At 45.0% G+C, this 27,458-nt stretch overlaps 1 protein-coding gene across 2 annotated transcripts in view; it reads left to right on the top strand.

The window, feature by feature from the left end:
- The first annotated feature begins 868 nt into the window (after positions 1-868).
- ARID3B (AT-rich interaction domain 3B) overlaps positions 869-27,458 on the top strand; it is a 67,553-nt gene continuing 40,963 nt past the window's right edge. The window contains exons 1-2 of one of the 2 annotated variants that reach the window (XM_032417451.1): positions 869-933; positions 18,680-19,302. In XM_032417451.1, coding sequence (XP_032273342.1) covers positions 18,748-19,302 — 555 coding nt within the window. In that variant the 5' untranslated portion in view covers positions 869-933; positions 18,680-18,747. Of the gene's footprint in view, positions 934-16,062; positions 16,162-18,679; positions 19,303-27,458 lie in introns of those variants that run through there. The other variant, XM_032417450.1, reaches the window with a different exon arrangement.

Consider the following 27,458-nt stretch of genomic DNA (forward strand, 5'->3'; position numbering starts at 1 on the left):
TATTTGTATACCATATCCTATTCCTCGTAAAACTTTCACCCAAAAATTTTAGTATCCATTGAGGCTAAAGTTACTAAATCTTTTTTTTTTTTTTAGGTTTTATCTTTAAGTAATCTCCACACACAACGTGGGACTCAAACCCACAACCCCAAGACTAAGAGTCACATGCTCCACCCACTGAGCCAGCCAGGCATCCCAAGTCACTAACTCTTTTTTTTTTTTTTTTTTTTTAAGATTTTATTTATTTATCTGACAAAGAAAGACAGCGAGAGAGGGAACACAAGCAGGGGGAGTGGGAGAGGGAGAAGCAGGCTTCCCGCCAAGCAGGGAGCCCGATGCAGGGCTCGATCCCAGGACCCTGGGATCATGACCTGAGCTGAAGGCAGACGCTTAACGACTGAGCCACCCAGGCGCCCCCCAAGTCACTAACTCTTAACTGAAAAGGTACACATGACTCAATGGTTCAAAAAATCCAAACAGCGTAATGAATATAGTAAACAGTACAGTGAAAAGTAAGTCTTCTGATATCAGATCCTGACTCCCTCCTCCTGCTATTTGTTTTTTCTGTGTCCCTGTGGCAGAAACAATGTTACAGGATACCGAAACCCATCTCATTTTCTTCTTTCTAGGCCTGCAAGAGGACAACACTTTCTACCCTGCCTTGCAGCGAGCCTGTGCCCAGGAGGCCAGTTCTGGCTCAAGGGCAATGCAGAGAAGTGATATGTGCACTTCTGGGCCAGAACATTTAGTTCCAGTGTATGATTCCCCAGCTGTCCCTTCCCTTGGTGCAGCAGCTGTGGAAGCCATGGATTTAGATGATGGAGTTACCAGATGGAAACAGCCTGGATCCCTGAGTCACCACATGGAGAAGAGCTGCCATCCAGAATTGCCCAATTCGCATTAGATGCTCAAGAAATATAAGCCTTTGCTGTGGTGAGTAACTGATATTTCAAGTTTAATATTGTCACTACAACATGATTTAGTTTATCCTAATAAAAATGTCCTGAAAATGTCCCTCATGTATTAAAAATATGTACTTATGCATAATTTTACTGTATGTAAATATATTATGAGATAGTCTGATCTTCCTTTTCTTACCTAACAACATCTTTGAGATTGTTCTCCATCAGAATATATGGTTCCTTCTTCTTCAGAGTTAGAAAGTGCTCTATTATGTGAATGTACTTTAGTGTATTTGGAAGGTACCTTTCTTTCATTTAAATTTCTTAAATAGGTACTACATACATATAATTTAAAAACAGTTCAAAGAGTATGTATGAAAAATTCTCCCTCCCATGGCTTCCCTGAGTGAACACATTTCCCACCAAAGGTAACCAATATTTCCTGTTCCATATGTATACTTCCAGAGATATGGATGTTGAAGTGAACCTCACTTAGTCTCAGGTTTGTCTCAGATCCCAAAACAATGAAGTCACATTCAAAGTTAGATGCAAATCCACCACCACAGGATTTACAGTGGAAGATTGTAGAAAACCAGTTTTTCATTCTCAGTTCACCACCCACCTCCAGACTATAAAAGATGTTGGAGAGGTTGAAAAAGAGAGGAGATTCAAGGTTTTTAGAGAAAGCTACTGGTGTCCTGAGTCATTGCCACACCCCTAACCTCATGGTAAGGAGTATGTGCCCAGCACCTCACACTGATGGAAGGAGTTTTACTGGGATCACCCAGCAGTACATAATATGTGTTCCTTCCAATTTGGGAGACACAGTGGCCAATTTCTGAGTTATGGCTGGAATATGTCAAAGGTGAAGGGCTGGCTTAGGCATCCCATGGGGTAGAGATGAGGCTATGATTTGGGATGTAGCAGCACTCCCAACGGTGGCTCAACTGAACATGTTTTGCTGTGTACATACTTGCAGGGGCTCTGGAAAAGCTCGGTCTCGGATCCTGTTCCAGAAAGCTGCCAGAGGGACTGCATTTCAGTGGGAGGAGGGTGGAGGTTCATCCCCAGATGCCCAGAGTCTTGAGAACGAATTATGAACAAACAACTGTAAGAGCGATGCATTCACCTACAAGAAAGAAACCACAAAGATGTGATCCCCATCGATGGAATGAGGGAGCTTTATAGAACTAAGGAATCCAGTCCCTTCCCCAAAAAGAGTAGCCTTAAATCTCTGCGAACCCCAGAGAATGCAGATGCCACTCGGGACAGCACTGGTTAAGGACAAACTTGACCGTCTGGCCTATTACTTCCTCCATGCACTCCAACTTTAACAGGCCTTATGGTTGTGCAAGTCGTTCACTGAAAAGCGTTCCTGGCTGTAGGTGTAAACGGGGGCTGCAATCCAGCCTGCTTTCCGTGCTCCAAACCATATGCCCTGGCAGGGGCTTGTGTCTTCTCGGAGGAAGAACTGCCTTTTTCTACTTCACACAGAGGCGCAGTTCTCTCCCCATGGGGTGGCATCCATCCACAAGGGGAACCTCTTTCTGACCTACACCGAGGCAGCACATAGACTAGCAGCCACCCAGCACGGAGGGCTCAGCAATAGCTAGCAAGAGGAAGAAAGGAACAGAAGTATTGAATGAGGAAGGAGTGAAACTGATCACAAGGTCCTTTTCCGTGGGAGGCGACCCACCTCACAGAGGCCCAAGCTAGAAGGGAGAAGTCTCAATTTTCAATCAGTTTTAGAGTGATGACTATTACAGGGGGCTGGGCATTTCTGTTGCTTAACTGATGCTGTTTGGGAGACTAGCGTGACAGGAGGACTTACGACACATAAGAGTGATCAGCAAAGTTGAGGGACCTGACCAAGATTTCATCTAAGGGGACAAGAGAAAACTAGAGCCCCAGAGAATAAATTAAAGGGCCAGTGGAAGAGTTGCACCCTGTAATGGAGACCGCTAGCTCCCTACTAATGCACATTCCCTCCTTCAGGCACAAAGCCAGGCAATATTTCCCAGTGTCCCTTGCAATTAGATAGAATCTTTAGACTCAGTTCTCTCCAATGGAATGTGAGCCGGGTTAGGGTTAATGTGATGGGTGCCACTTCCAGGACTGGCCTAGTAACAACTGCTCCCCACTGCCCCCCTCCACCATGAAACTCTTTTCTTTCCTCTTCCACTAACTGGATACAGTTGGTGACAAGGACATCAAGGATGATAGGCAGAAGGAACCTGGGTCCATATAAAATACTCACTAATCACAGAGGGAAAAAGAATAACTTCACAGTGCAGAGAACTGGCAGACAACCACCTTAACCAAGTGATCAAAGTTAAAATCACCATACCATATGCCTCCTGATATGATGCACTGAAAATAAACGATACCACTTCTGCAGTGTTACTTCCAGAAATGCATATCCTCAAATCTAATCAGGCAAACCCAACGAACTGAGGACACTGTAAAAAATAAAGGGCCTGTACTCTTCAAAAAGTCAAAGCCAGGGGTGCCTGGGTGGCTTAGTCAGTTGAGCGACCTGACTCTTGATTTCGGCTCAGGTCATGATCTCAGGGTCATGAGATAGAGCCCCCATGTCAGGCTCCGTGCTCAAGGCAGAGTCCACTTGGAATTCTCTCTCCCTCTGCCCCCGCCGTCATACTCATTACGCACGCGCACTCTCTCTCTCTCAAATAAATAAAAATCTTTTTTAAAAAATGTCAAAGTCATAAAACAAAAAGACTGTAGATTATTCATTTAAAGGAAAATAAAGAGATGGACTTTTTTTTTTTTTTAATTTAAGTAGGTTCCATGCCCAGACTGGAGCCCAGTGCTGGACCTGAAGTCATGACCCTGAGATCAAGACCTGAGCTGAGATCAAGAGTCAGACACTTAAACAACTGAGCCACCCAGGCGCCCCCAAGGGATTTGATAATTCTAAATGCAGTGTGTGATCCCAGACCAGAAAAACAAGTTTTTGTTTTATTTTGACATAAAGGATATTTTGGGGACATTTAGAAAAATAGGGTATGATCTGTAAGTTAGATAATAGTATTGTGTCAACATTAATTTCCAGATTTTGAGAATTGTACAATGGTTATGTAGGAGAATGTACTTGTATTTATGAAACACACACTAAAATATTTAATATTTAGGCATAAAGAGATGTTGTGTCTATAAACTACTCTCAAATGGTTCATAGAATATAATAACATGGATACAGAGAGAGAAAGAATGACGAAGCAAATGTGGTAAAATGTCAACATTTGCAGAGTCCAGGGCAGGGTATATGGGAATTCTTGGTACTAATTTTGCAGCTTTTCTGTCAGTCTGACATTACTACCAAATACTTTTTAATTATATATACTTGAACACCTAGAGTGGAAAAAGAAGCTGGTTAGGTGGCTGGCAAGGGAACATGGCCTGTGCTTGTTACTGTTTAGACTGGGGAGATTGGGTTAATCCTTTGCGACATGTGGCCAGCTCTGCCTATAAGAGGTTAGAATCCAGTATAGGTGGAGACATTCATAGTTATATGGGCCTGCCTGCCAGTGACAAATTCATGGGGAGACAATCTGTGAGTTCCTGAATGGGAAGAACACAGGAGTCTTTTTTTTTTTTTTTTAAGATTTTATTTATTTATTTGACTGAGAGAGAGAGAAATTGCGCACAAGCAGCGGAGGGAGAAGCAGACTCCCCGCTGAGCAGGGAGCCCGATGTGGGGCTTGGTCCCAGGATCCCTGGGATCATGACTTGAGCCCAAGGCAGATGCCTAACTGACTGAGCCACACAGGCGCCCCAAGAACACGGAGTCTTAAGCACCAAGGACAGTACTTAAGGCCATGGGAACTCAAGTGGTGTCCACTAATTTAGCTAATTAAAGTATCAATATTTCTTTCGTTCTCTCCACTTTTCACAGTAACTGAGAGTGATAAGGGCAATGAGTCTTCTACATGAGAGGCAATACTTCACATAGCTCGAGAATAATTGCTCCAGTAAAATATGTTCCTTTATCATGAGATGCTAAGTTGGAATATCCTATGAAGGGAATGCAAAGTCCAGTAGTTTCTTAGCCACTGTGGGTGCTGTAACTTTTTGACAGGGGGATGCTTCAACTCATCCGGAAAAGACTATTACCATAAATACTCATGACTCATATAGGGAGGTAATTGTGTGAGGTCTCTGGACATACTCCAACGGTCTCCTAGGACATGATTCTAATATATGTCCCACTTTTATAAGGTTTCCTGGGTTACCTTGTTCATGGATAAGGCATGCATTGACCATGTCTTCTGCTGTCTCAGAAAAGTTTCCCCATCAATCTTTAATATCATGGCCAACTTGTCCCTTCTGTGGTGTCCAGTGTCCATTTGAAGTTTTCTGGTGCTATGGAGGCTGTCTTTCTGGATCTTGCAACCAATCTTGTGCCTATATGATGGCATTCTTGAACCTCTCTGTAGGCTCATCATTCAGTTTTTAAAAGAAATCACTGTGTTTAAAGACTTCAGATAGAGCAGCTTATTAGCATAATGATCTGCAAAAGTGTTTCCTCTAATTTTTTTTTTAGTGTGGGCCTCCACTTCATGACAGTAATTCCCAAGACATCAAGAAACTCGCTTATTTGGTGCCCGTTTTTTTTTTTTTTTTTTGAAGATTTTATTTATTTATTTGAGAGAGAGAGAATGAGAAACAGAGAGCATGAGAGGGAGGAGGGTCAGAGGGAGAAGCAGACTCCCTGCCGAGCAGGGAGCCCGATGCAGGACTCGATCCTGGGACTCCAGGATCATGACCTGAGCCGAACGCAGTCGCTTAACCAACTGAGCCACCCAGGCGCCCTGGTGCCCGTTTTTAATAGGGACACTTGAGGAGGTAAAAAGAAAAAAACGTTCTCTTTCTTTCCATGATTTTTTGAAGTCAGACCATGAGTCAGAATGTCAGAGTATATTGGTAGCTCCTTGCTGTGTTTAACAAGATACCGTAAGAGGTAAGCTCAGGCAATAACGTCCTGGTTTGCACGTGGGTAGGAAAAGGAATCGAGGGAGCACAGAAGTGGGGTCTTGTGCCTCAACAGCAGGATAAAAGACTGAAAAGGTTATCCACGAAGATATTTCAGTTAAACAGAGGACTCCAGCACTAGTGCAAAGAACAGTCTCGAGGCTTTCCTTCCACCTATGCCTTTGATTCATATGGCTTCCCTGCAACTGCCCTTAAGCCGGGAGAGAGAGGCATGGAGTAAAGAAATAAATGAAAATTGATACGTCTATCCTGAAAAAAATCTTTTAGGCATGATTTCTGGCACAAGAAGCTGCTTAGAAGCAAGTTGACCTGAAGTTTCTGAGGGAACTGTATTGCCATAACCCCACAAGCCTGGCCTGAATAAATAAGTAAAGCCATAAAACAACACTTGGATCTCCAGACTTGCACCATCGGGAAACAGGCTGTTAGGGCCTTATAGTCCCCAAAGAGGACTTTACTTAGCTTCTTTTAGCCAAATTGCAAAGCTAATATGTGACATTACTGATTCTCCGTGGCACACTATGATAAATTGTATATTGAAAAATAAACTCAAATGGTTACAAGTCAAATATTGACACTGCTGGGAGGAATATGGCATGGTGGTTACCAGCATGAATTACAGTCAGACAGCCCTGGGTTCAAATCTCAGCCCTGCTCCCTATAACATGTAACTTAACCTTGGGCAAGTTACTTAACTCCTCTAAGCATGTTATCTCACCTGTAAAATGGGAGTTATTGTGCGCTAAATGCTTCACCTACCTTCTCATTTAATCCTCACAGTAACTATCAGTTAAGAAGTACTGTAGATTTTTCCTTAATATAGCATTTTTTTTCTAATGACCAAAGAAAGCAAAAGTTGGACTTGACTCTGAGGTTAGGGCATGCATTATAAGTATCTTTATTCTTAAGGTGGGAATTGTTTTTCAAAAGATTAAATCATTCAAGTTTTTTTCTTTTTCAAAATGATTTTATTTTACATAGTTTTCTGCAACTTGGTAGTTTCTTTTTAAATTCTACCACTGGCATCTTCCCATGTCAGTAGAAATTATGGACTTCATTGTTTTTAATGGCTATACCGATTTTGGGGTAACTATTCATTTTTAATAAGGACAAAGCCCTCATACTTGTAACTGTTCATATGAGTTTTCTATCAAAATATTAAGGTATTGGGTCAGGGCTGATCCTATATTACAGGTCCAGGAAATTCAGTCATTGTCGATATTATCATTGATGTTAAAGCAAACAACACAGAGGTTTCATTGCTTTGGGAAGTGAGAAAGAATTGTAGAAAACACATGCAAATGTAAATGCCATTCTCCTAGCACTTGAATTCCAGAAGTGAAACTGGAGGGCTGAACTGTCCATATTAGGAAATGACTGGTTGCTTGATGACCACACAGTTAAGCTCAGTATTTTGCTTTCGGGGGGGTGGGGGTGACATGGAAGGGAATTGGTCAGGAGGATATTATTATTAGATCAGTTAGCTTTAGAACCACTCTATTCTCTTCCAGCATAATCTCAGTGCACTTATAAGAATTGTAAAATCAAACTTTCACTTCAATTGGAGAGCCTGAAAACCTAGCTCAGTTGGGTTTTTTTGTTTACTTGTTTGTTTTTTAATGAACTCACGACCCTGAGATCAAGCCCTAAGCTGAGATCAAGAGTCAGATGCTTAACCAATTGAGCCACCCAGGTACACCCCCAGCTCAGTTTTTTATTTTTTATTTTTTTAAGATTTTATTTAGGGATGCCTGGGTGGCTCAGATGGTTAAGTGTCTGCCTTCAGCTCAGGTCCCGATCTCAAGGTCCTGATCTCAAGGTCTTGGGATCGAGTCCCGCATCAGGCTCCTTGCTCAGCGGGGAGCCTGCTTCTCCCTCTCCCTCTGCCCCTCCCCCTGCTTGTGCTCTCTCTCTCTCTCTCTCTCTCAAATAAATTAATTTATTTTTCAAAAAATATTTTATTTATTTGACAGGGAGAGAGAGATAGCTAGAGAGAGCACAAGCAGGGGGAGCAGCAGAGGGAGAGGGAGAAGCAGATCCCCTGCTGAGCAGGGAGCCCTACGTGGGGCTCGATCCCAGGACCCTGAGATCATGACCTGAGCTGAAGACAGATGCTTAACCGTCTGAGCCACCCAAGGGCCCCCTCAGCTCAGTTTTTTTTCTTTTTTTTTTTTAAGATTTTATTTATTTGCGAGAGAGAGAATGAGAGACAGAGAGCATGAGAGGGAGGAGGGTCAGAGGGAGAAGCAGACTCCCTGCTGAGCAGGGAGCCTGACGCGGGACTCGATCCCGGGACTCCAGGATCATGACCTGAGCCGAAGGCAGTCGCTTAACCAACTGAGCCACCCAGGCGCCCCCTCAGCTCAGTTTTTAAAGTTGAAGTTTCTGAATCAGATTCCCAAATGAGGTTATCTGTTATTCCCTGAAATTGTAGCAGGTGGAAATCCTATGTTAAGATTGGTTTGAATCGGGGCGCCTGGGTGGCTTAGTCGTTAAGCTTCTGCCTTTGGTGCAGGTCATGATCTCAGGGTCGTGGGATCGAGGCCCACATCGGGCTCCCTGCTCTGCGGGAAGCCTGCTTCTCCCTCTCCCACTCCCCCTGCTTGTGTTCCCTCTCTTGCTGTGTCTCTCTCTGTCAAATAAACAAATAAAATCTAAAAAAAAAAAAAAAACATTGGTTTTAATGAAAGCACTCAACATGTGCTCTTGCTATAAAGTAGTAAATGAAGGCATGGGGTACAGACAACCCTTTCAACCTCTCTGGCATTTCATATATTTCACCTTAATAAAATACCAGGAATTCCCATTATACTATACTCAGGTTTCTTTAGCTAAGAATGAGGGATAAAATAGCAGTAAGCTGGCAACGGGAACATGGCTGTGTCATGTGCTTTATGGGGGCAATAAAGACATGATGAGCCAGGGACCCAGACACCTCATGCCTCACAAAAGCAAGTGCTCCCCACCCTACATTTGAGAAACTCCTTTTCTCCACCCCATATTTGGGAAGCTTCTTTTTCACTGAAGTTTCCCTAGGATACCTTGCATCCTCTAAGCCCACGTTTCCAAAATACCACCATAAATTCTCTATACTTTTTCTCCTGAAACTGACAGATTTTTTTTTTTTTAAATTCAGAGAGGACAAGAATCCTGGCCAACCTTAACAATAGAAAAAGCATATTACTGTTCTTGATAATTCAACATTCAGTGATGGTGCCTGGAAATAAAGATTTTTTGATGCATGTAAAACCCCAGGCACGTGTAGGTGTCTGTGGACACATTTACAGCAATTGGTTGGCACCATGATTCTCCCAGCCGACCAAGCTCACTGCCAGGCCAGCTTCAGCTTAGGCATCCTCTCCTCTTAGACTCACCAGCACTTGACAGCCTCTGGCTTATCACAGCTCCGTTGGATGGGGAGCCAGATGGCTTCCAAAAAGCCCCGACCAGAGGCACAGACCTATGACCAGATGTCTCGTTCTGGGACAGATGGCTTGAACTGCTGCCTTTTGCTCTGCCAGTCTGCAGGACAGCTGAGTGCTAGAGCCACCAAAGAAATCTGAATGGAGTTTGCAAAGACAGCTTTCAGTTAAGTATCAAGGAGACTGAGACAATCCAATGTTTTCAAAGGTGAGTCACTTTGGGATCGGTGAGTCCCTTTTTAATTGCTTTAGAGGTCTGACTTGTTCTATTCCTCAGTGAGGGGAAGAACAATATGGTTAAGGCCGTTCATCAGTATAATTGGCCAATCCCAGAGCCACAGGTTTGGAAAGGACCTTTGCAGTGAAAGTAGGTCGAAAGGGAATATGGCAAGAGAGCAGCTACCTGCAGAAAGCTGGTGGCCCGCTGCCAGGAGTCCTTGTTACTTTGAAGCCGTTCTCAAAGTTCAGCTTTGGGTCTCAGTAATTAGGTGCTGACAGTTTTCCAGGGTTGACTAGCTTGTGGAAGCTCACACATCAGGTAACCCAAGTCATCAGACATCAAATAACAACTGTCTGATTCAAAATATGAACAGTTCAGTAAAAGAAAGGACTGAAGAGTCAGCCTGATGGGCATCCCCTCCCCGCTCTGTGGGAAAACACACTGCACAGTGAAAGCCCAATCAGGCTGCAGACAACATTACTGGTGCCTCCACCTCTGTGACGAGGTCCCCTCAGGAATCTGTGGACTTGATCCACCACCTCTCATACCCCATTGGACGGTCACACTCTTTCTCTACACACGTTCATAACATTTACTCAGCAGAGGCTTTACACACGCTCATAGAGGTTCCTGAGGCTATTCCTTGATCTCAGGACAAGAGGAAACCTTAATCATCTGGTTACATTTTAATTTTCCATGGCATTAAAGGTACAGTAACTGCAGGACAATCCTCTCCTGCCTTACTAGGGTAGTCAATCCTGCAAAACCTCTGGTGGAGCCAATGCAAGCTGGAAATGTAATCACCAGTAATTTCAATGGGAAAACATTTTATGTTTCTTGAGTCCCCAAACTGACCCATTCGTGCTAAAGTGCTAAATCTCATTAAGACAGACCCAATTACATTAACAATTAATATTGGCTATCATGAACACAAATGGAAGCCATCTTTCCCTTTACTAGTTATGACTAATTACATTATTATTCTATAATATGACCATTTCCCTGTTGTTTCTTAGCTTTTACGCCCTGTACATTTAAGATTAAATTTATAACAAAACATACATACAAATGATACCCAATACTTATACAATTCAACCTTTAGTTCTAAAAAAAGAGCAATAAAATCAGTGAAAACCACGCAAATGATATTAGTTTTACCGAACAAGTTGAAATACAATAGACATGGGGCGCCTGGGTGGCTCAGTCATTAAGCATCTGCCTTCGGCTCAGGTCATGGTCCTAGGGTCCTGGGATGGAGCCCCGCATCGGGCTCCCTGCTCAGCGGGAAGCCTGCTTCTCCCTCTCCCCATGCTTGTGTTCCCTCTCTCGCTGTGTCTCTGTCAAATAAATAAATAAAATCTTGAAAAAAAAAAAAAGAAATACAATAGATATGACATGTAAGATTACCCCTGCTGTAAATAAGCAAAACAGTGAGAAATCAGATGGGAAAACATAAGGTAACATAGACTAACCATGTGAAGGGGATGCATGGTGGCTCTCTTCTTTAGGTGCTAAGCAGCTCCAAGAAATACATCCAACTAAATCCAGCTTAATAGATGCAAAGAAATGCCCTGCGTATCCTTATCTTTTATTGCAAAACAAAAAACAAAAAACAAACAAACAAAAAACTCAAAAAAAATTTTTTTAAGATTTTATTTATTTGAGAGAGAGAATGAGAGAGAGAGAGTATGAGAGGGGGGAGGGTCAGAGGGAGAAGCAGGCTCCCTGCTGAGCAGGGAGCCAGATGCAGGACTCGATCCTGGGACTCCAGGATCATGACCTGGGCTGAAGGCAGTCACTTAATCAATTGAGCCACCCAGGCGCCCAAAACCATCTCAAAATTTATTCCTTTAACTTAAAAACAATAAACATTATTTTTCGCTGGTCTGTGGGTTCACTGGGGGTTTCTTTTGGTCTGGGCCGGCACACCTGGACTTAGTCTACAATGGCCTGGCTCACATGTCTGGGGGTTGGCAAGCTAGTTGGTCTAAGGGGCCACACTCATATATTTGGCAATTGGTTAGATGTCAGATGAGGTCTCTCCTCACCCATCAGGTCAGCTATGAGCTTTTCACAAGGTCGTGGAAGAGTTCCCAGCAGCAAGAGAAAGCAAACCAGGGGCACTTGGGTGGCTCAGTCGTTAAGCGGCTGCCTTCGGCTCAGGTCATGATCCCAGGGTCCTGGGATGGAGCCCCGCATCAGGCTCCCTGCTCTGCGGGAAGCCTGCTTCTCCCTCTCCCACTCCCCCTGCTTGTGTTCCCTCTCTCTCTGTCAAATAAATAAATAAAATCTTTAAAAAAAAAAAAAAAGAGAGAGAGCAAGCCACAATTTGTATGCACTTTTTTAAGAATCTCCTTGTATCAGATTTGCTAATGTCCCATGGAACAAAGCAAGTCACACAGCCAAGCCTAGATTCAGAGAGAGACTACACCTCTTGTGGGGAGAAGCTGGAAAATACCAAGGCTATTCTGTTCAATCTACTATATCTTGGAAGCCAAAATAGAGAGATTGAATGATATTCCTTATAACCAGAATGGGTGATTTATCTCAGGGTTTAAACATATTTCCATGGGGGTGGGGGGAGACTTTTCTGTTTAACTACTGAGGTCATCTAGTAAGGCTGCCATCTTGGGTCTGCTACTGCACCTGAGGGAAAGAGATAAAACCAAAGAAGGCAGAGGCTCTGAGGGCCACATGAAGGAATTTCAGTCTTCATCCCAAGAGCAATGGGAAGCCATAGAGCATTTTAAAGAGAGATAAGATCACTTGGGCTGCAGTGAGGATAGTAATTCCAGAAACTTTTTCAGGAAGGGAAATAGTGAGATAAGCCTTTAGTCGTAGAACAAGGGGTTAAGGGAAAGATTTTGTTGTTGTTATTGTTGTTGTTTTTGTTTTGTTTTTTGTTTTTTAAGGAAATATAGATAGTTGAAACTAGAGCTTGATAGAATACTGATGGAAGGATCCAATATTGCAAGAGGTTAGAAGGAGAGCCCTGGGAATTGGGATGGGAAACTTGAGCATGCATGAAATGGTTGGCTTACAAAAAATTATCATACAATAAAATTGTATTTTTGTTTACAGTTCTATAGATTTCAACATATGCATAGATTCATGTAACTACCACCACAGTTGGGATACAGAAGAGTCCCATCTCCCCAAACCTTCCTTTTTGCTATCCCTTTATAGTCACTCCTCCACTCCTAACTCCTGGCAACCACTAACTTATTCTCCATCACTACAGTGTTCATCTTTTCAAGAGTGTCACTTTGAGACTAGCTTCTTTCATTCAGTATAATGCGTTTATTTTTATGTTGTTATGATGTCAAGTTGTTGGGTATATCAGTATTTCATTCTTTTATACTGCTAAGTAGTATCCCATTGGGGTCAGCTTCTGATAGCATTCCCCAGGTCAGTAAATGGTTTCACTATTCTACCCGTGACTCGGGCCAGAAACCTTGGCTTCATCCTTGACTCAACTCTCTTCTTCAACCTACACATCCAATCCATCAGTAAATCCTGGTGGCTTTACTTTCAGAATAGACCTGGAATCTGACCACTTCTTACTACCTGCACTGCTGTCATCTTGTTCAGGCCACCATCATCCTTTGCCAGGCCAAGTGCTTCTACTCTCACCCCTCCACCTTCAGTCTGTTCTCCACACAACAGCTAGAATGAGCCTTTTAGAGACTTAAATCTGATCAGGCCATTCTTCTGCTCAAAACTCTCCAGTGGTTTCAGTGTTAACAATCCATAGTTGTCACCATGGCCTAAAAGATCCACATGATTGGGCCCCTGACTACCTCTCTGATCTCTTTTCCTGCCACCATCCCCCTCACTCACTCTATATCAGCTCTAGGGGTCTCCCTACTATTCCGTTAGCAAGCCAAGCATGCTCCTGCCTCAGAGCATTTGAATCCGCTGTCTCCTCTGTCTGGAATACTCCTTTCCTAGATATCCACGTGGCTCAGCCCATCAAATCAATTCCAGTTTCTGCTTATCAGTCCCTCTCTAACACCTAAAATAGCAGCTACCTGACACCACTGTCTAATCCTTATTCTGCTTTGTTCTTTATCAAAGCACACATATTTTGTTTTTCTGTCTCTCAACACTAGAAAAATCTTTTAGGATGAGGACTTTTTTTGTTCACTGCTTAACAGGCACGTAAATGGGTGCCTTGCTTGGCATATAGTGCGAGTTCAATGAATATTTTTTATTTAATAAGTTATAGAGGGAAAAAACAGAATGGGAACACATGTCGATTTCTAGATTTTAGGACATTCTACATTTATTTCATTTCATTTCAGTATAGTTATCATATAGTGTTGTATTAGTTTTGGGTGTACAATATAGTGATTCGGTAATTCCATACATCACCCGGGGCTTAAGTGCACTCCTTCATCCCCATCATTTGTATCACCCATCTCCCCACCCACCATCCCGTTGGAAACCATCAGTTTGTTCTCTATAGTTCAGGGTCTGTTTCTTGGTTTGTCTCTCTCCTCCCCCCACCCCCCACATTACTTGGTTTTTTTTTTTAAGATTTTATTTATTTATTTGACAAAGAGAGACAGCGAGAGGGAACACAAGCAGGGGGAGCTGGAGAGGGAGAAGCAGGCTCCCCGCTGAGCAGGGAGGCTTGATCCCAGGACGCTGGGATCATGAGCTGAGCCGAAGGCAGATGTTTAACTGACTGAGCCACCCAGGCACCCATTGTTTATTTTGTTTCTTAAGTTCCACATATGAGTGAAATCATACAGTATTTGTCTTTCTTTGCCTGACTTATTTCACTTAGCATTATACTCTCTAGTTCTATCCACATTGTTGCAAATGGCAAGATTTCATTCTTTTTTATAGCTAAATAATATTCCATTGTGTATATACCACATCTTCTTTATCCATTCTCTATTGATGGACACTCAGGCTATTTTTATAATAATCTAGCTATTGTAAATAATGCTGCAATAAACATAGGGGTGCATGTATTCCTTTTATTTAGTGTTTCTGTATTTTGGGGGTATAGGGCATTCTGCACTTCCTGTTACTTATACAGTAAATCAGGGGAAGGTGTATGGGAAGTGTAGGGCTAAAGATTTGCAGATAGTGGAAAGCAAGTCAACTAGAAAAATAAAATGAAATTCCCAGGCATTGTTCAGAGCCCACTTAAGGTTGAAATTTAATAACTTAGTGATGCCAGTCTGTTCAGCAGGACAATTTTTTACAACAAGATACAGGCACGGAGAAGCATGTTGGTCCATCTAGGGTGGGAGACCTAGGTGGGGAAAAGAGAGTGGCGGGCAGGCTTAGGAGTTCAGAGTAGGACTGTAATGGAATACCGTTTTATCTAAGATGTATTAAGAGGGGACGTGAAGAATGTGAACTAATGGGGGCTTTCAACGGATTAGAGGTACTGATAAAGTGAAAAAAGTTAAGTTCTTGAGCAGTCAAGCTGAAAGGACATCAGGCTGTAACTGGACAGAAGGATGTTCCAATTACTAATTTGTGACGCGATAACGTTTCTGGTAAGAGGGTCCAGGTTTTTTATTAGGATTGGGAGGCTGATGTAAGGGTCGCTAGACATGAGGCCCGGACGGTAACCGGGCAGTCTGACTGAAATTATCAAGATGGAAGACAGAGGAGAGAAAAGTAAGACAAGAAGCTGGATGCACCAATAAACAGATGATCTCTAAGAGGCGGTTAAACAGGTGGCAAAGTCTTAAGAGTAAGCGTCGGAGAAGCAAGGGTTTTTACAAGAGGTGACAGTATTCGGCACATAGCTAGCTCCCCGACCTTCTGAACCTGGGAAGTGAGAACACTAATTCTCCAGGGGATGAAGTATCCTCGGGGCACAGCCAGGTCTCAGTCGGAGAAGTTCAGAGAAAACTGATCTGGAGGCGGGAATCTCAGGGGAAGATCGATTTGATAGCAGTGAGTTGCGGAGGGGACCCACGCAGAAGAAAACACGGACACCCCCCGTCCTTTATTTACCTTCCTCCCAACCTGATGCCGCGTCACACCAACCTCCGCAACTAGAAAACAGGCAAAGAGTGAACGCAGACGGGGAGTTCTGGGCTGTAGTGCGCTATGCCGATCGGGTGTCCGCACTAAGTTCGGCATCAATATGGTGACCTCCCGGGAGCGGGGGACCACCAGGTTGCCTAAGACGGGGTGAGCCGGCCCAGGTCGGAAACGGAGCGGGTCAGAACTCCCGTGCTAATCACACCGGCTCTTTTCAACTCCGCGCGGAAGTCCTCACACCAGAACGCCGCGGCGTCCGCGCTTTCCCATTGGCGGAAACTTCCGCTAGCGCCAGTCCGCTTCCGCCAACGACTCGGTCGGGCGGGGCCGTCCCTAGAAGTCACTTCCGCTTGACCCCGCCTCTCGGTCCCTTTTTGGCCGCTTCCGGCCTTAGCCCCCGCCCCGTCCAGTGTGGCCCCGCCCCCGCCCCGCCCCGGGCTCGCGGTCCCGGCCCCGCGGCACCGCTTCCGGTGCGGGCCCCGCCCCGGCTGTGGCCCCCGGCTGCGGAGGAGTCCGAGACGCAGCTGCTGCGCCGGGGCCTGAGCGGCCGCCGCTACCACCGCGGGCGGACCCGGAGCGCGCTGTACAGGTAAGCCGCGTGGGGCCCGGCTCCTTCAGTCGCGCGGGAGCGGGGGCTGTGGCAGGTGGAGGGGCCGGAGGGGTGCGAGGGGAGGCAGGTGTGTGGGGGGAGACGCGAAGGCGCGGGCGAGCCGAGTCCGGGGGCTGCGGAGGAAAAGTGAGAGCGCTGGGAGGAGACCCGAAGCGCCCTGCAACCCTTAGGGTGATTTGAGATAAAGAGATGGGAAGAGTAAGGGCCCCCGGGAACTGAGAGGGCGAGGATAGGTGGGGTTGGGGCGATCGAAGAAGAGCCAGCGGATTGGCTGGGAGGGCTTGGTAGAGGTAAAAGTGATAGGGCTGGACTGGGGGGTATAAAGAAGGGGGGGCTGGCGTAACCGGGGAAGGAGATATGGGGCTTCAAGGGGACCGGGGCCAAAGGGATCCGGCTGCGAAGGTAGCGGGAATGGTAGGGGAGGTTCAAAGCTACAAGCAGTCCGTTGCACCGGGCATGGTGGTCCGGGAACTTTAGGGGAAATGGGGGAGGGGGCCGAGTGAAGGATGAAGTGGCTTAGATTTCTGAGACAAGTTTTCTAAATGTAGGCAGGTGGCATTGTTGTTTGGATCTTTCTGCTTAGGGACGGGGTAGATGGGCTCTTTGGGGGAGGGTGTGTGTATTGAGTTGTGGAACTGAGTCATCTCAATCTTACTAAAGAAGCAGTGAGACACCTCCCCCTCTGCTGGGGACAGCACACTGAGAAGATGGTGCCACAGGACAAGAAGCAGTTGTTCAAAGACTAGCAGGACTCAGTTGAAAAATGATTCCTCTTGTGATTGATTGACTGTAATGATTATAAGGAAAATTAAATTGATCGCCGAATTATTTGCTTTTTATTCTTTTGTTTAATTTTTTTTTTGATGCCAATTGTTTTTATCCTAAATGAATACTTTTGCCAGCTGGATTTAATGTGGGTGTAAATCTTCTCATGTTTTGTTATACTATAAAAAGGGCTAAAGCAGAATGAAAGCAGTGGTACAGGCATAACTCACACTTTCTCAAGTGCCAAGAGAGGAAGTAAAGGCAGTAAGAGGCAAATTGGAATTTGAATCTTTCACAGATTACAAAAGGCAAAAGCAGTGCTTCTCAGATAAACAGACAATGAGAATTTTTATCTTTACTTTTTTGCCTAGCTTTTAAAAAAAAATTGCACCTTTTCCCCCTACCCATTTAAAAGATTAGTAAATGCAAGCAGTTTTTATTGCTAGGGATGTGATTCCTTCCCCATGAATTTTTGAAGATGCTGAAGGCATGTAGTATTTTTTTTATCTTTATACTTAGTTCTAAAACAGTGAAACAATGCAAATATCAAGTCTCAACCTGTGCAGTGAAGCTTCTTTCATGTGATGACAACATTGTACGCCATGTTGCAAGTCCTGTTCACCTAAAATTTGCCCGTGCATAGTAATCCATTCAGTTATGGAGACGTGCTGAGGAAACATAACTCAAGTGAGGTTTGTTGGGGGTGGAGATCTGGAGAGGAGGAAGGGAAAGGGGGAGCTAGAGTGGAGAGGAGGGTGTGAAAGGGGGATGTGTTTGGAGATTGATTGGTAAGAATGCTGATAAACCTGCCCCCAGAATACTTTTGGCCTGAAAGCCTTTTCTGTTTGCATTTGTCATAGAATATCATAGTAGAAGTGAATCAGAAGGAAAAGGGATGTGAAGAGATTTACTTGGCTGTTTATGAAAAAGAAGCATTAACTTCTTGTTAGATAATATTGATATCTGTTTCAATTTAATTAACTTTAAAATCTCCAGAGGAATTCCCCCGTTTGTTTTTTGAGTGACCATTGCAATTTGAAACTCTTGCCTCCTTGCGTGTTTCTTTCATGTTGTTGAAATTGGATTCTTTTTGAGGCCGTAATGTACAGTTAGCGTGGCTCAGCCCACTTGAAAAGCAGGCTGGCAATTCGATCTGGGAAATTTGAAAAGTTTAAACTGAAGAGCAGTTTGCTATGTTCTGCTTTTGTATGCGAGAAATCATTCTGTCTGCCTGATAGCTCTGTGTCTAGCTAGGATGGTACTTTCTTTCTCGATGGGCCTGGGAACATAAGCCGCGTTCTCTCCTTTGTAGGCAGGCCCTTCTTGCCTTCATTATTTTGGTTCTCATACTCACAACCTTTGCACAGTGCAAACCCAGTTGCCTTTTCAGTGATAAATAAGGCTAATGTTTGATAATGTCAGGAGAGAAAGATCAGAACACAGAGGCTAGATACCGTCAGGATTTACTTCTTTTTTAAACCACAGTCCACTGCTGAGATTCATCCTGCATTTCCTCTCTTAAATCCCGTTCTTCACACTGTTCCCTACTACTCTCCCCCCACCCCCACCCCCAGCTCCCACAACCGCTCCTCTTAGAACCCAAGCTTTGGAGCCTATGTCTAGTGTTCAGAACTCACACCCTTTGCTAGAAAAAGGAAAGTCTTTTAATACCTGTTTTACCATTTTTTTCCCCTTGTTTCTCCTTCTTTGTGGTTTCTGTTAATCACTTAAGGAGTGTGCCGGCTGGGCTGTACCCAGGTTCAGAGCCATGCCCATCGGCGGGTGAAGCTTGAGGCCGTGATGGAGCCGCTGGCCCAACAGAAGCAGCCTCGGCAGCCTCCGCCACAGCACGGTCCGCGCCTGGCTCCTCTGCAGATGGACGCCAGGGAGAAGCAGGGACAACAGATGAGAGAAGCCCCGTTCTTGTATGCCCAGAAGCTGGTCACACAGCAGACTCTTCTTTCTGCCACCCCGGGGAGGCCATCTGGCAGCCCCGCCCTGGGTCCCTTGGCCAGAGGGCCACCAGCCGCGGCAGTGGCCCGAGTTTTTGAACGGAGCAACGTGAGCTCCGAGCCCGAGGAGGAGGAAGGAGGTCTGGAAGATGAGGATGGGGATGATGAAGTTGCAGAGGTGGCTGGGAAAGAGGCCCAGGCCGCGCCCAAGTATTTTCATGTGCAGAAAGTGGTTCGCCAGGACCCCAGAGCAGCGTCTGGATCTGGTCTGCTTCCAGCACCAGGGCTCCCACTGCGTGGACAGCAAGCTAAAGAAGACCATACCAAAGATATTTCCAAGGCCCCACCTTCAGTCTCCACAGCTGGGCAGCCGAGCTGGAATCTGGATGAGCAACTCAAGCAGGTCAGTCTTCGTGGTGTGGGGGTCGTTTGTTCTTCCTAAAGGCTGGCCGAGAGGAGTCCTGTCAGGGCCAGGATCTCTGCCAGTCCGTGCCTTCTCACCCCACCTCCGTGACCCAACCGCCTAGCCATGAACAGACTTTGAGTTTTTTTTTTTCTCATACTTGTTTTCTTGATTACAGCAATGAAGTGTGCAGGTAACTCCTAATATAGATTGATTCAAGTGGGGTGTGAAAGAATGTCAGTACAATCTTTTTTTTTTTTTTAAAGGAAGGATGAGGTTGCAACAGTGTTATAAGGGATATCTAAAAATGCAATGTGTGACTCTAATTACAGTTCTTTTAGTGAAAGAACAATCTTGCCTAAGACTGTTCCTTAGCTCAAGGCTAAACCAGGATCATGCTCTTTAAGGACAGTTTTGTTGTTTTGCAGTTAAGTGTAGCTGACAAGAAGTGCTTGCATTGTGTATATTTTCCAACAAAGAGCATTGCAGACATGATTTCATTTCACCCTTACACCACCCCCTTTGAAACAGGAAAGGGTAGACCTCAAAATTCCCAGTTTAGCCAAGGCAAGCTTATGTGATTTTCAAACATGGGTGAGCATCACAGTCCTCTCAGGAGCTTTAAAAAATACAGATTCTAGGGTCTTAAAGAATTATTTTGGGATGGAGCCTAAGGAATCTATGTTCTTAACCAAGCCTTTGGCTTCTAATTACTCTTCTCTTTCTGACCTGCAGTGCTTGAGTTTTTCCTCACCCAAAGAATGGGAGTGCTGATGGGTTGTTCCAGGTTAAGTGATTCATTGATGCTTAGGGAGTTCGTGACAAAGCTGGTAGTATCTGGGTACTCCCCATAAGTACATGCTCTTTAGTGGCCCAGTGGTGCTCTTTGGAAATCCGTTGTGAAGAGCTGTGGGTTTTCACAGGGCAACTGAGAAGTCATCTAAGAAAGGTCCTTTGGAACCTGAAAAATCCGCGTCTTTGTGTAAAGGAGCCCTGTGTAGTTGATCAGAGTTTTAGCACAGCAGTGTTTGCAGTGGATGCCAGAGCAGGCAAAGTGGGGGTTCAATTCCCATCTCTTCCATTTATTACCCTTGTGATCTTTCGGGAGGGCTCTCAGTCTCTCTGAGCCTGGGTCTTTCATCTGTGAAGTGAAAATGACGAAGCGGGCCTCCCAAGGACGGTGTGAGGTTAGACCGAGCTAGCGCGCGGTAGGTAGTAGTACTCCGGGTGCTCTTTTATGCACGGAGTGCCATGCTCTGCTGTAGCCCCATGGACAGGCTCGGAAGCAGGCAGAAGATGCCGAGGTGCCCTGGGGTTTTCCCTCAGTTCACCAGGCAGTAGTGGCTGAGCTGGGACTTGGATCAGAGAGTCCCAGCTTCCACGACAGCGGCAGTCTGGCCGCCAGCCCAGACCCGCCTCCTGGCTGATTGCTTTAGTTTAGCAAAACATCTGCGAGTTGCCTGCAGCCCCCGCGCTGCCTTGTGGCTGGCAGGGTTCCATGCCGGCCGCTGAGTCAGCTGGGCGGCTGAGTCAGCTCGGAGCCGGATCCCGCCCTGACGGCACTGGGAAAGTTCAGGCCCAGAGGCGGCTGGGCTGCCCCCGCCTTGGCAGCTGGCCAGCCTCCGCGTGTGTGCGGTCGTTCCTAGAAAGTGCAGCCGCGTGCGAGGAACAAGTGGAGCTCCAGAGCCTGTCTGTCTTCAGGAAGTGCAGCAGGTGTTGAGGTCAAGCCATTAGAGCTTTGAAAAAAGAGACTCTTCAGAAGCGGCGTGTGCGTGCACACTCGGGTGCGCAGTGGCAGGCTCCCAGCGCCGTGTTCTGGGCGCGGCAGCCCCATGCCTACACACTTCAGTGCTCAGGGGCTGGCTGTTGGTTTCTGAAACCCTTTGAGTTCATTTTAAGTTTCTGAGGCATACTCACTAATTATAGACTGCCTGGCAGAGCACCTGCCAGAATGTTTTATAAACACCAGCAGAGCTGAGACCTAATCTCATACCCTAAATTCCCCTTCCCCTTGGATTTGGAGATCGAGAACTGGGTTAGGGGGTCATTGTTACAATGACTTTGAAACCTCAGATGCGCACCTCCTTTTCCTTTTGAATTTAGTTTTACAAAATTGCTCCGGTCTGTGCCCTCCTCCTTTGTCTAAACCTGCCTTTAAAGGAGTAAATAAGGGGCGTCCGGGTGGCTCAGTCGGTTAAGCGTCTGCCTTCGGCTCAGGTCATGATCCCGGGGTTCTGAGATCGAGCCCCGCATCACGCTCCCTGCTCAGTAGGGAGTCTGCCTCTCCCTCTTCCGCTCCCTTCCCCCCTGCTGGTGCTCTCTCACGCTCTCTCGCTCTCAAATGAATAAATGTTAAAAAAATAAAATAAAGGAGTAAATAATATGCTTAGGGATTAAAAAACCTTTTTTTAAAGTTGTGCTTATGAAGTGGGGCTGAAAAAATATCCTTGGGGAGAGCCTGTAGAAACTGTTACAGACATGAAACTAGCTTTTGTTTCTCATGCACTTAACTTGCAGAGAGCAGAAATGGAGTATCCCTTGCTCCAGCAACAGTTACAAAGATCTTCTGCAGGTAATACAAAATGATCTCACTGTCAATATGTTGAGGTGTCCATTTTGTTCTTTTATACAACAGACTTTGTTACAGAGGCTTCATTGGGCCAGGCCTGAGCTCCATGGACTAAGGAACTCATAGTCTAAGCAGAGGCCCTGTGTGGAAACCTCAGGGGGCATTGGGTTTTGGGTTGCAGTAATTTCACTCTGTCCTAAGTCAGCTGAAGCCCAACTGCCCAGTCTTAGCTATGCTGTAGATATTTTCTTTTTTTTCCTAAAAATTTTTATTTATTTATTTGAGAGAGAGAGAGAGAAGGAGCACGAGCTGGGGGAGAGGGAGAGGGAGAAGCAGACTCCCTGCTGTGTAGGGAGCCTGATGTAGGGCTTGATCCCAAGACCCCGGGATCACAACCTGAGCCAAAGGCAGATGCTTAACCTACTGAGCCACCCAGGAGGCCTGTGCTGCAGATATTTTAAAACAAGGTTTTGTTTCAGACATTCACATACCAAGGTAAAAACATTAATTTTGTCTACAGCATAGCTAGCATAGCTTGGTAAACCAATAGGAATACTCAAATAATATTTTGTAAGACTTTGGGGGGTGCAGGTCGGCAGGCATCTGCCCACGAAAAAGCAAAATTTAAAAAGCTTAAGGTCTCCACAGATTATCTTTTGTAATCCCTTTCTTAGAACATGTGAAGTCAAATAATTTTATGGATTCTCTTTAAAGAAACTCTTAGAAAGTAATTGCTTCTTAAGGCCCAGATCGTTAGACAGAGTATAGTATTCTCTGACACCAGAGTGATGGGAAGATGGATAATGCCATTGAGCCAAGCATTCTAAAGCCCATCAGATTTCAATGGGCAGAGTAAATAATTGTAAAACAAGGCAACAGACAAAGAGCTGCATGTCCCTTCTCTCGAGGGAGATCAGTAGAGCCCTATCAGCATACAACCAAGTGGGGGGTGTTGCTGACCTATTAGGGGTGGTCATCTGTCCTCCTGGGAAGAGGGTAGTTTAGGCAATACAGGCTTTGTCGGTCTTGAGCCTGTTAATGGAGCCAGGTTTCCAGAAGTAGAAAGATGAGCAATGGCTTGATAGGCAGGGGGGAGCCAAAGTGTGTATGTTTGATTTTTTTGCATACTTTGGCAGTCACCTCAGTTACTGAGTGTGGGAAGGAGGAAGGATGGCTGACTGCTTGGTCTCTGGAATCTATTACCAAGAGTTCCTCTAAGTAGTAAGGTGTCGTTTCTTGGGCTAGTCCTACTTTTCTTGGTACATATACTGCATGTCTTTGGAACATTTGATGCTTTTTGTAAAGATTGTGCGAACTATTGCCTGAATAAAAATAAAGTCATAGGCTTTCCTCACTTTTCTTTGTAGGTCTGTCTTGCATGTCCTTAGCTCCTGCTGTCACAGTGGAATCCAGTCAGTGGTTCTAAATTGAGGTTGATCTCCACCCACCCACCCTGCTCCCAGATGTTGTTTGGCAGGGTCAGGAGACGTGTTCGGTTGTCGAGACTGGGATGGGGGAGATGTGCTACTGGTTTGTAGTGAGTAGAGACTCTACTGGTAAACATCCTGTCCTGCACAGGACAGGCCCCCACAACAAAGAGTTACTTGGTCCACAATGTCAGCAGTGCTGTGTTGAGAAACCGGCTTTACATTGTGTCATTGGAAAAAGAACATATGGGGTGCCTGGGTGGCTCAGTCATTAAGCGTCTGCCTTCAGCTCAGGTCATGATCCCAGGGTCCTGGGATCGAGCCCCGCATTGGGCTCCCTGCTCCGCGGGGAGCCTGCTTCTCCCTCTCCCACTCCCCCTGCTTGTGTTCCCTCTCTCGCTGTGTCTCTCTCTGTCAAATAAATAAATAAAATCTTTAATTAAAAAAAAAGAAAAGAAAAAGAACATATGCCATGCTCTCATCAGACGCTGCCCTAGACTCCGTTCCTTTGTGTTGGTCACTGAAGAGTTTGGCAACCTTGAGTTTTCGTCACATCTACTTTCAGTATCTGTGTTGAGTTCATGTCTTTCCCCATAGTCATCTGGGTGACCAAACTGTCACTTAGGAGAGGATTGGGACCTAGAACTTGTGCTCTCTCATTTGGCTCAACCAGTGGTGCTTCTAGCCTAGCATTCCATGATGTCTAAGATGTCTGTGGTGATTTGTGAGACAGCTTGGTTGCCCTTTTAGACATTAACCCCAAAAGGTTAAGGCATAAATACTCAGCTAACATGTTAATTAGTAACAGATTTAATTATTAAATCAACATTGGTTTTGGAGCCAGAAGATGTGGATTTAGATCCAGCTCCGCTGCTTGCACGCCGTAGTACTTGGGAGAGGTGTCCTAACCTACCACTCTGAACCCATACATACATGAATCCCAGAGGCTGGAAATTATCCTCTCCCACTGTGCTCAGGGAGCGATTGTAAAGTTATTGCCAACGTGGAAGAAGAATTACAAGTGTGAAAGATCTTTGTAAATTTATACCATCATACAAAGGTTGGGTCAGATTGGCATTAGCACCAAAATACTTTTTGACTGTAATTCTTCAGTCTTTCCTACTTTTGTAGTAAATCCTAGACACTGCTCTGAAACAATTCCATCTCGCGTTTCCCAGAGCTGTGACCAAACTCTCGTATTCTGGAGTTCTCTGAAACATTTCAGGATTATGTGAGCTGAAACCAGTGCACCTTTTTTTAATTTAATTTAATTTTATTATTTTTTTTTTTTTAGATTTTATTTATTTATTTGACAGAGAGAGACATAGCGAGAAAGGGAACACAAGCAGGGGGAGTGGGAGAGGGAGAAGCCGGCTTCCCGCCGAGCAGGGACCCCGATGTGGGGCTCGATCCCAGGACCGTGGGACCATGACCTAAGCCGAAGGCAGACGCTTAACGACTGAGCCACCCAGGCGCCCCAGTGCACCCTTTTTTTCAGTCAGCACTTTAAAAAAATCTTTTATTTTCTCTTTGTTGAGAAATCATTGTACTTTTGAAGCTGCTGCTTTCCACGTTAAAATAGGGGTAGGTGCTTGTTTCTTCTTTAGGTAGAACTAGGCTTTATTTACATTGAATTCTTTTTTTTTTTTTTTAAGATTTTATTATTTATTTGAGAGAGAGAGCACGAGCAGGGGGAGGAGCAGAGGGAAGAAGCAGACTCCCCACTGAGCAGGGAGCCCGATGTGGGGCTGGATCCCAGGACCCCGAGATCACAACCTGAGCCGAAGGCAGATGCTTAACCCCAACTGAGCCACCCAGGTGCCCCATATTTACATTGAATTCTTTTTTTTTTTTTTTTTAAAGATTTTATTTATTTATTTGACAGAGAGAGACACAGCGAGAGAGGGAACACAAACAGCGGGAGTGGGAGAGGGAGAAGCAGGCTTCCCGCTGAGCAGGGAGCCCGATGCGGGGCTCGATCCCAGGACCCTGGGATCACGACCTGAGCCGAAGGCAGACGCTTAACGACTGAGCCACCCAGGCGCCCCTTTACATTGAATTCTTATAAATACATGGTCATGACTTAACTGAGGTCCTTACCCTTCTTACCAAACACTGATCCCACCACACACCTCTGAGATCCCATCCGCCTCCTAATTTTCAGGGACTTGCTCCATCAGAGAAAGGCCTATTTCCCTGACTTTTTGGACCCACTGGCTTCTGAAGCTTTTTCCACATTCATACGTGTTCTGCTGTCTCCCAGATTTAAAAACAACAACAGCAAAAAAACCCTTTAATCAATAAATCTGTCTAGTTCATTTGTTACAAGGGAATTAGAAGTCATTTTTAAAAACTTTCCCTTAAGGACACGTTTCCTTCCAGCTTAGTTCTCATTGTCTCCTGTCCCCACAGCAGAGCCTCTCAGAAGCATTGTTTGCACGCCTGTCACCTCTAGCTCACTCACTCCTCCGTGCGCTTCAGTCTAGACTCTGACTCTTCCATGTTCCTGAAGTTCCTCTTGGTGAGGCCTCCCAGTGACCGCCATGTTGCTAAGCCTAGCCTACCCTCACCTCACTTGATTTCTCAGTGGTATCGAATACAGTAGACCCCTCTCCTTGAAACATTCTCTTCCTTTGCTTTCCGTACCCCCTCTGTTGGCTTATTTTCCTTTCTCTGTCTCTTCTGTCTGACAACTAGAACCCCAAGTTCCCCAGGGCTTAGTCTTAAACCCTCTTCTCTATATCCCCCTCCCCGGGCAATTTCTTTCAGTCTCACGGTTTTAAATACTATCCACAAGCCATTGATTCCAGTGTGCATTGTTTGAGCCCAAGTTTCCATTCTGAGCTCAATCGCTGTATTCCCAACTACCTTCTGGACAGTTCCACTTAGATATTTTACTGGCATCTCAAGTTTAACACATATAAACCTGAACTGTTGATTTCCAACCTAGTCCCCTACAATTACTTCCTCCTTTATTTTTCCTTCTCTGTAAAGGACATTTCTCTCCATTTGGTGATTCATATCAGAAACCTTAGAGTTGACTGTCTCTCATACCTCCTACTCTGTCACTCCGTCTGGTGATGTCCAGTCATCACCAAGTCTTATCAATTCTCCCGTCTAAATGTCTAGAATTCTGTCCCTTCTCTCCTTCTCCACTATCACTTACTTAATCCAGGCTACCTCCCTACTGCTGGAGCTATCAACAAGTGTCTGTGTCTTCCCTCCCCCATTCTAATCCATTGTCTACACAGTAGCTAGAATGATCTTCTAAAAAACAAATCAGATTATGCCACTCCTTTAATGCCATCCAAGTATGATGTCAGTTGCTCTCATTGTAAAAGGTAAAATCTGCATAATCTGATCCCTGCCTGTTTGTCAGCCTTATTTTTGCATATGTCCTCACCTATCACTGTACTCCAACCATCCTGGCCTTTTAGTATGCTAGTCCTGCCTAGAACACTCCTCTAGGCTAAATCTGCCCAGCCTTTAGTTCTCACCTTATACATCACTTCCTCAGAGGCACTGTCTTCCCCTTTAGTGTAGATCAGGTTATATGCTGTCATTGAACATTATCCTTTTGTATTTGTGTGGTTGATTGGTTTGGTGTGTGATTCCTATACTAGATGGTAAGCTCTAAGAGAATAGGGACCATATCTGCCTTGCTTATCATTGTATCCTGGTGCCCCGTGGAGTGATGGCAGATAATAGGTGCTCAATAAATACTTGTGTCTTCCACTGTCTTTTACTTTGCCCTGTTTTTGTTTCTGTTTTTTTTTTAATTTTTTTATTGTTTTGTTAATCACCATACATTACATCATTAGTTTTTGATGTAGTGTTCCATGATTCATTGTTTGTACATCACACCCAGTGCTCCTTGTTTGTTTTTTAATGCGAATGGCACCATTTCATTTTTTTAGAGCAGTCTTAGGTTCACAGCAAAACTGAGTGGAAGGTACATTGATTTCCCACACCGCCCCTGCCCCAGCCTATGCGCAGCCTCCCCCACTATCAAAATCCCCTGCTAGAGTGATACATCTGTTGCATTCCATGAACCTGCACTGAGACATCATTAGCACCCCAAGTCTATAGTTTATCTTAGGGTTCACTCTTGGTGTTGTATGTTCTGTGGGTTTTGACAAATGTATAAAGGTATATATCTG

The sequence above is a fragment of the Phoca vitulina genome, unplaced genomic scaffold (assembly GCF_004348235.1).
Source record: "Phoca vitulina isolate PV1807 unplaced genomic scaffold, GSC_HSeal_1.0 scaffold20, whole genome shotgun sequence".
NCBI lineage: Eukaryota > Metazoa > Chordata > Mammalia > Carnivora > Phocidae > Phoca > Phoca vitulina.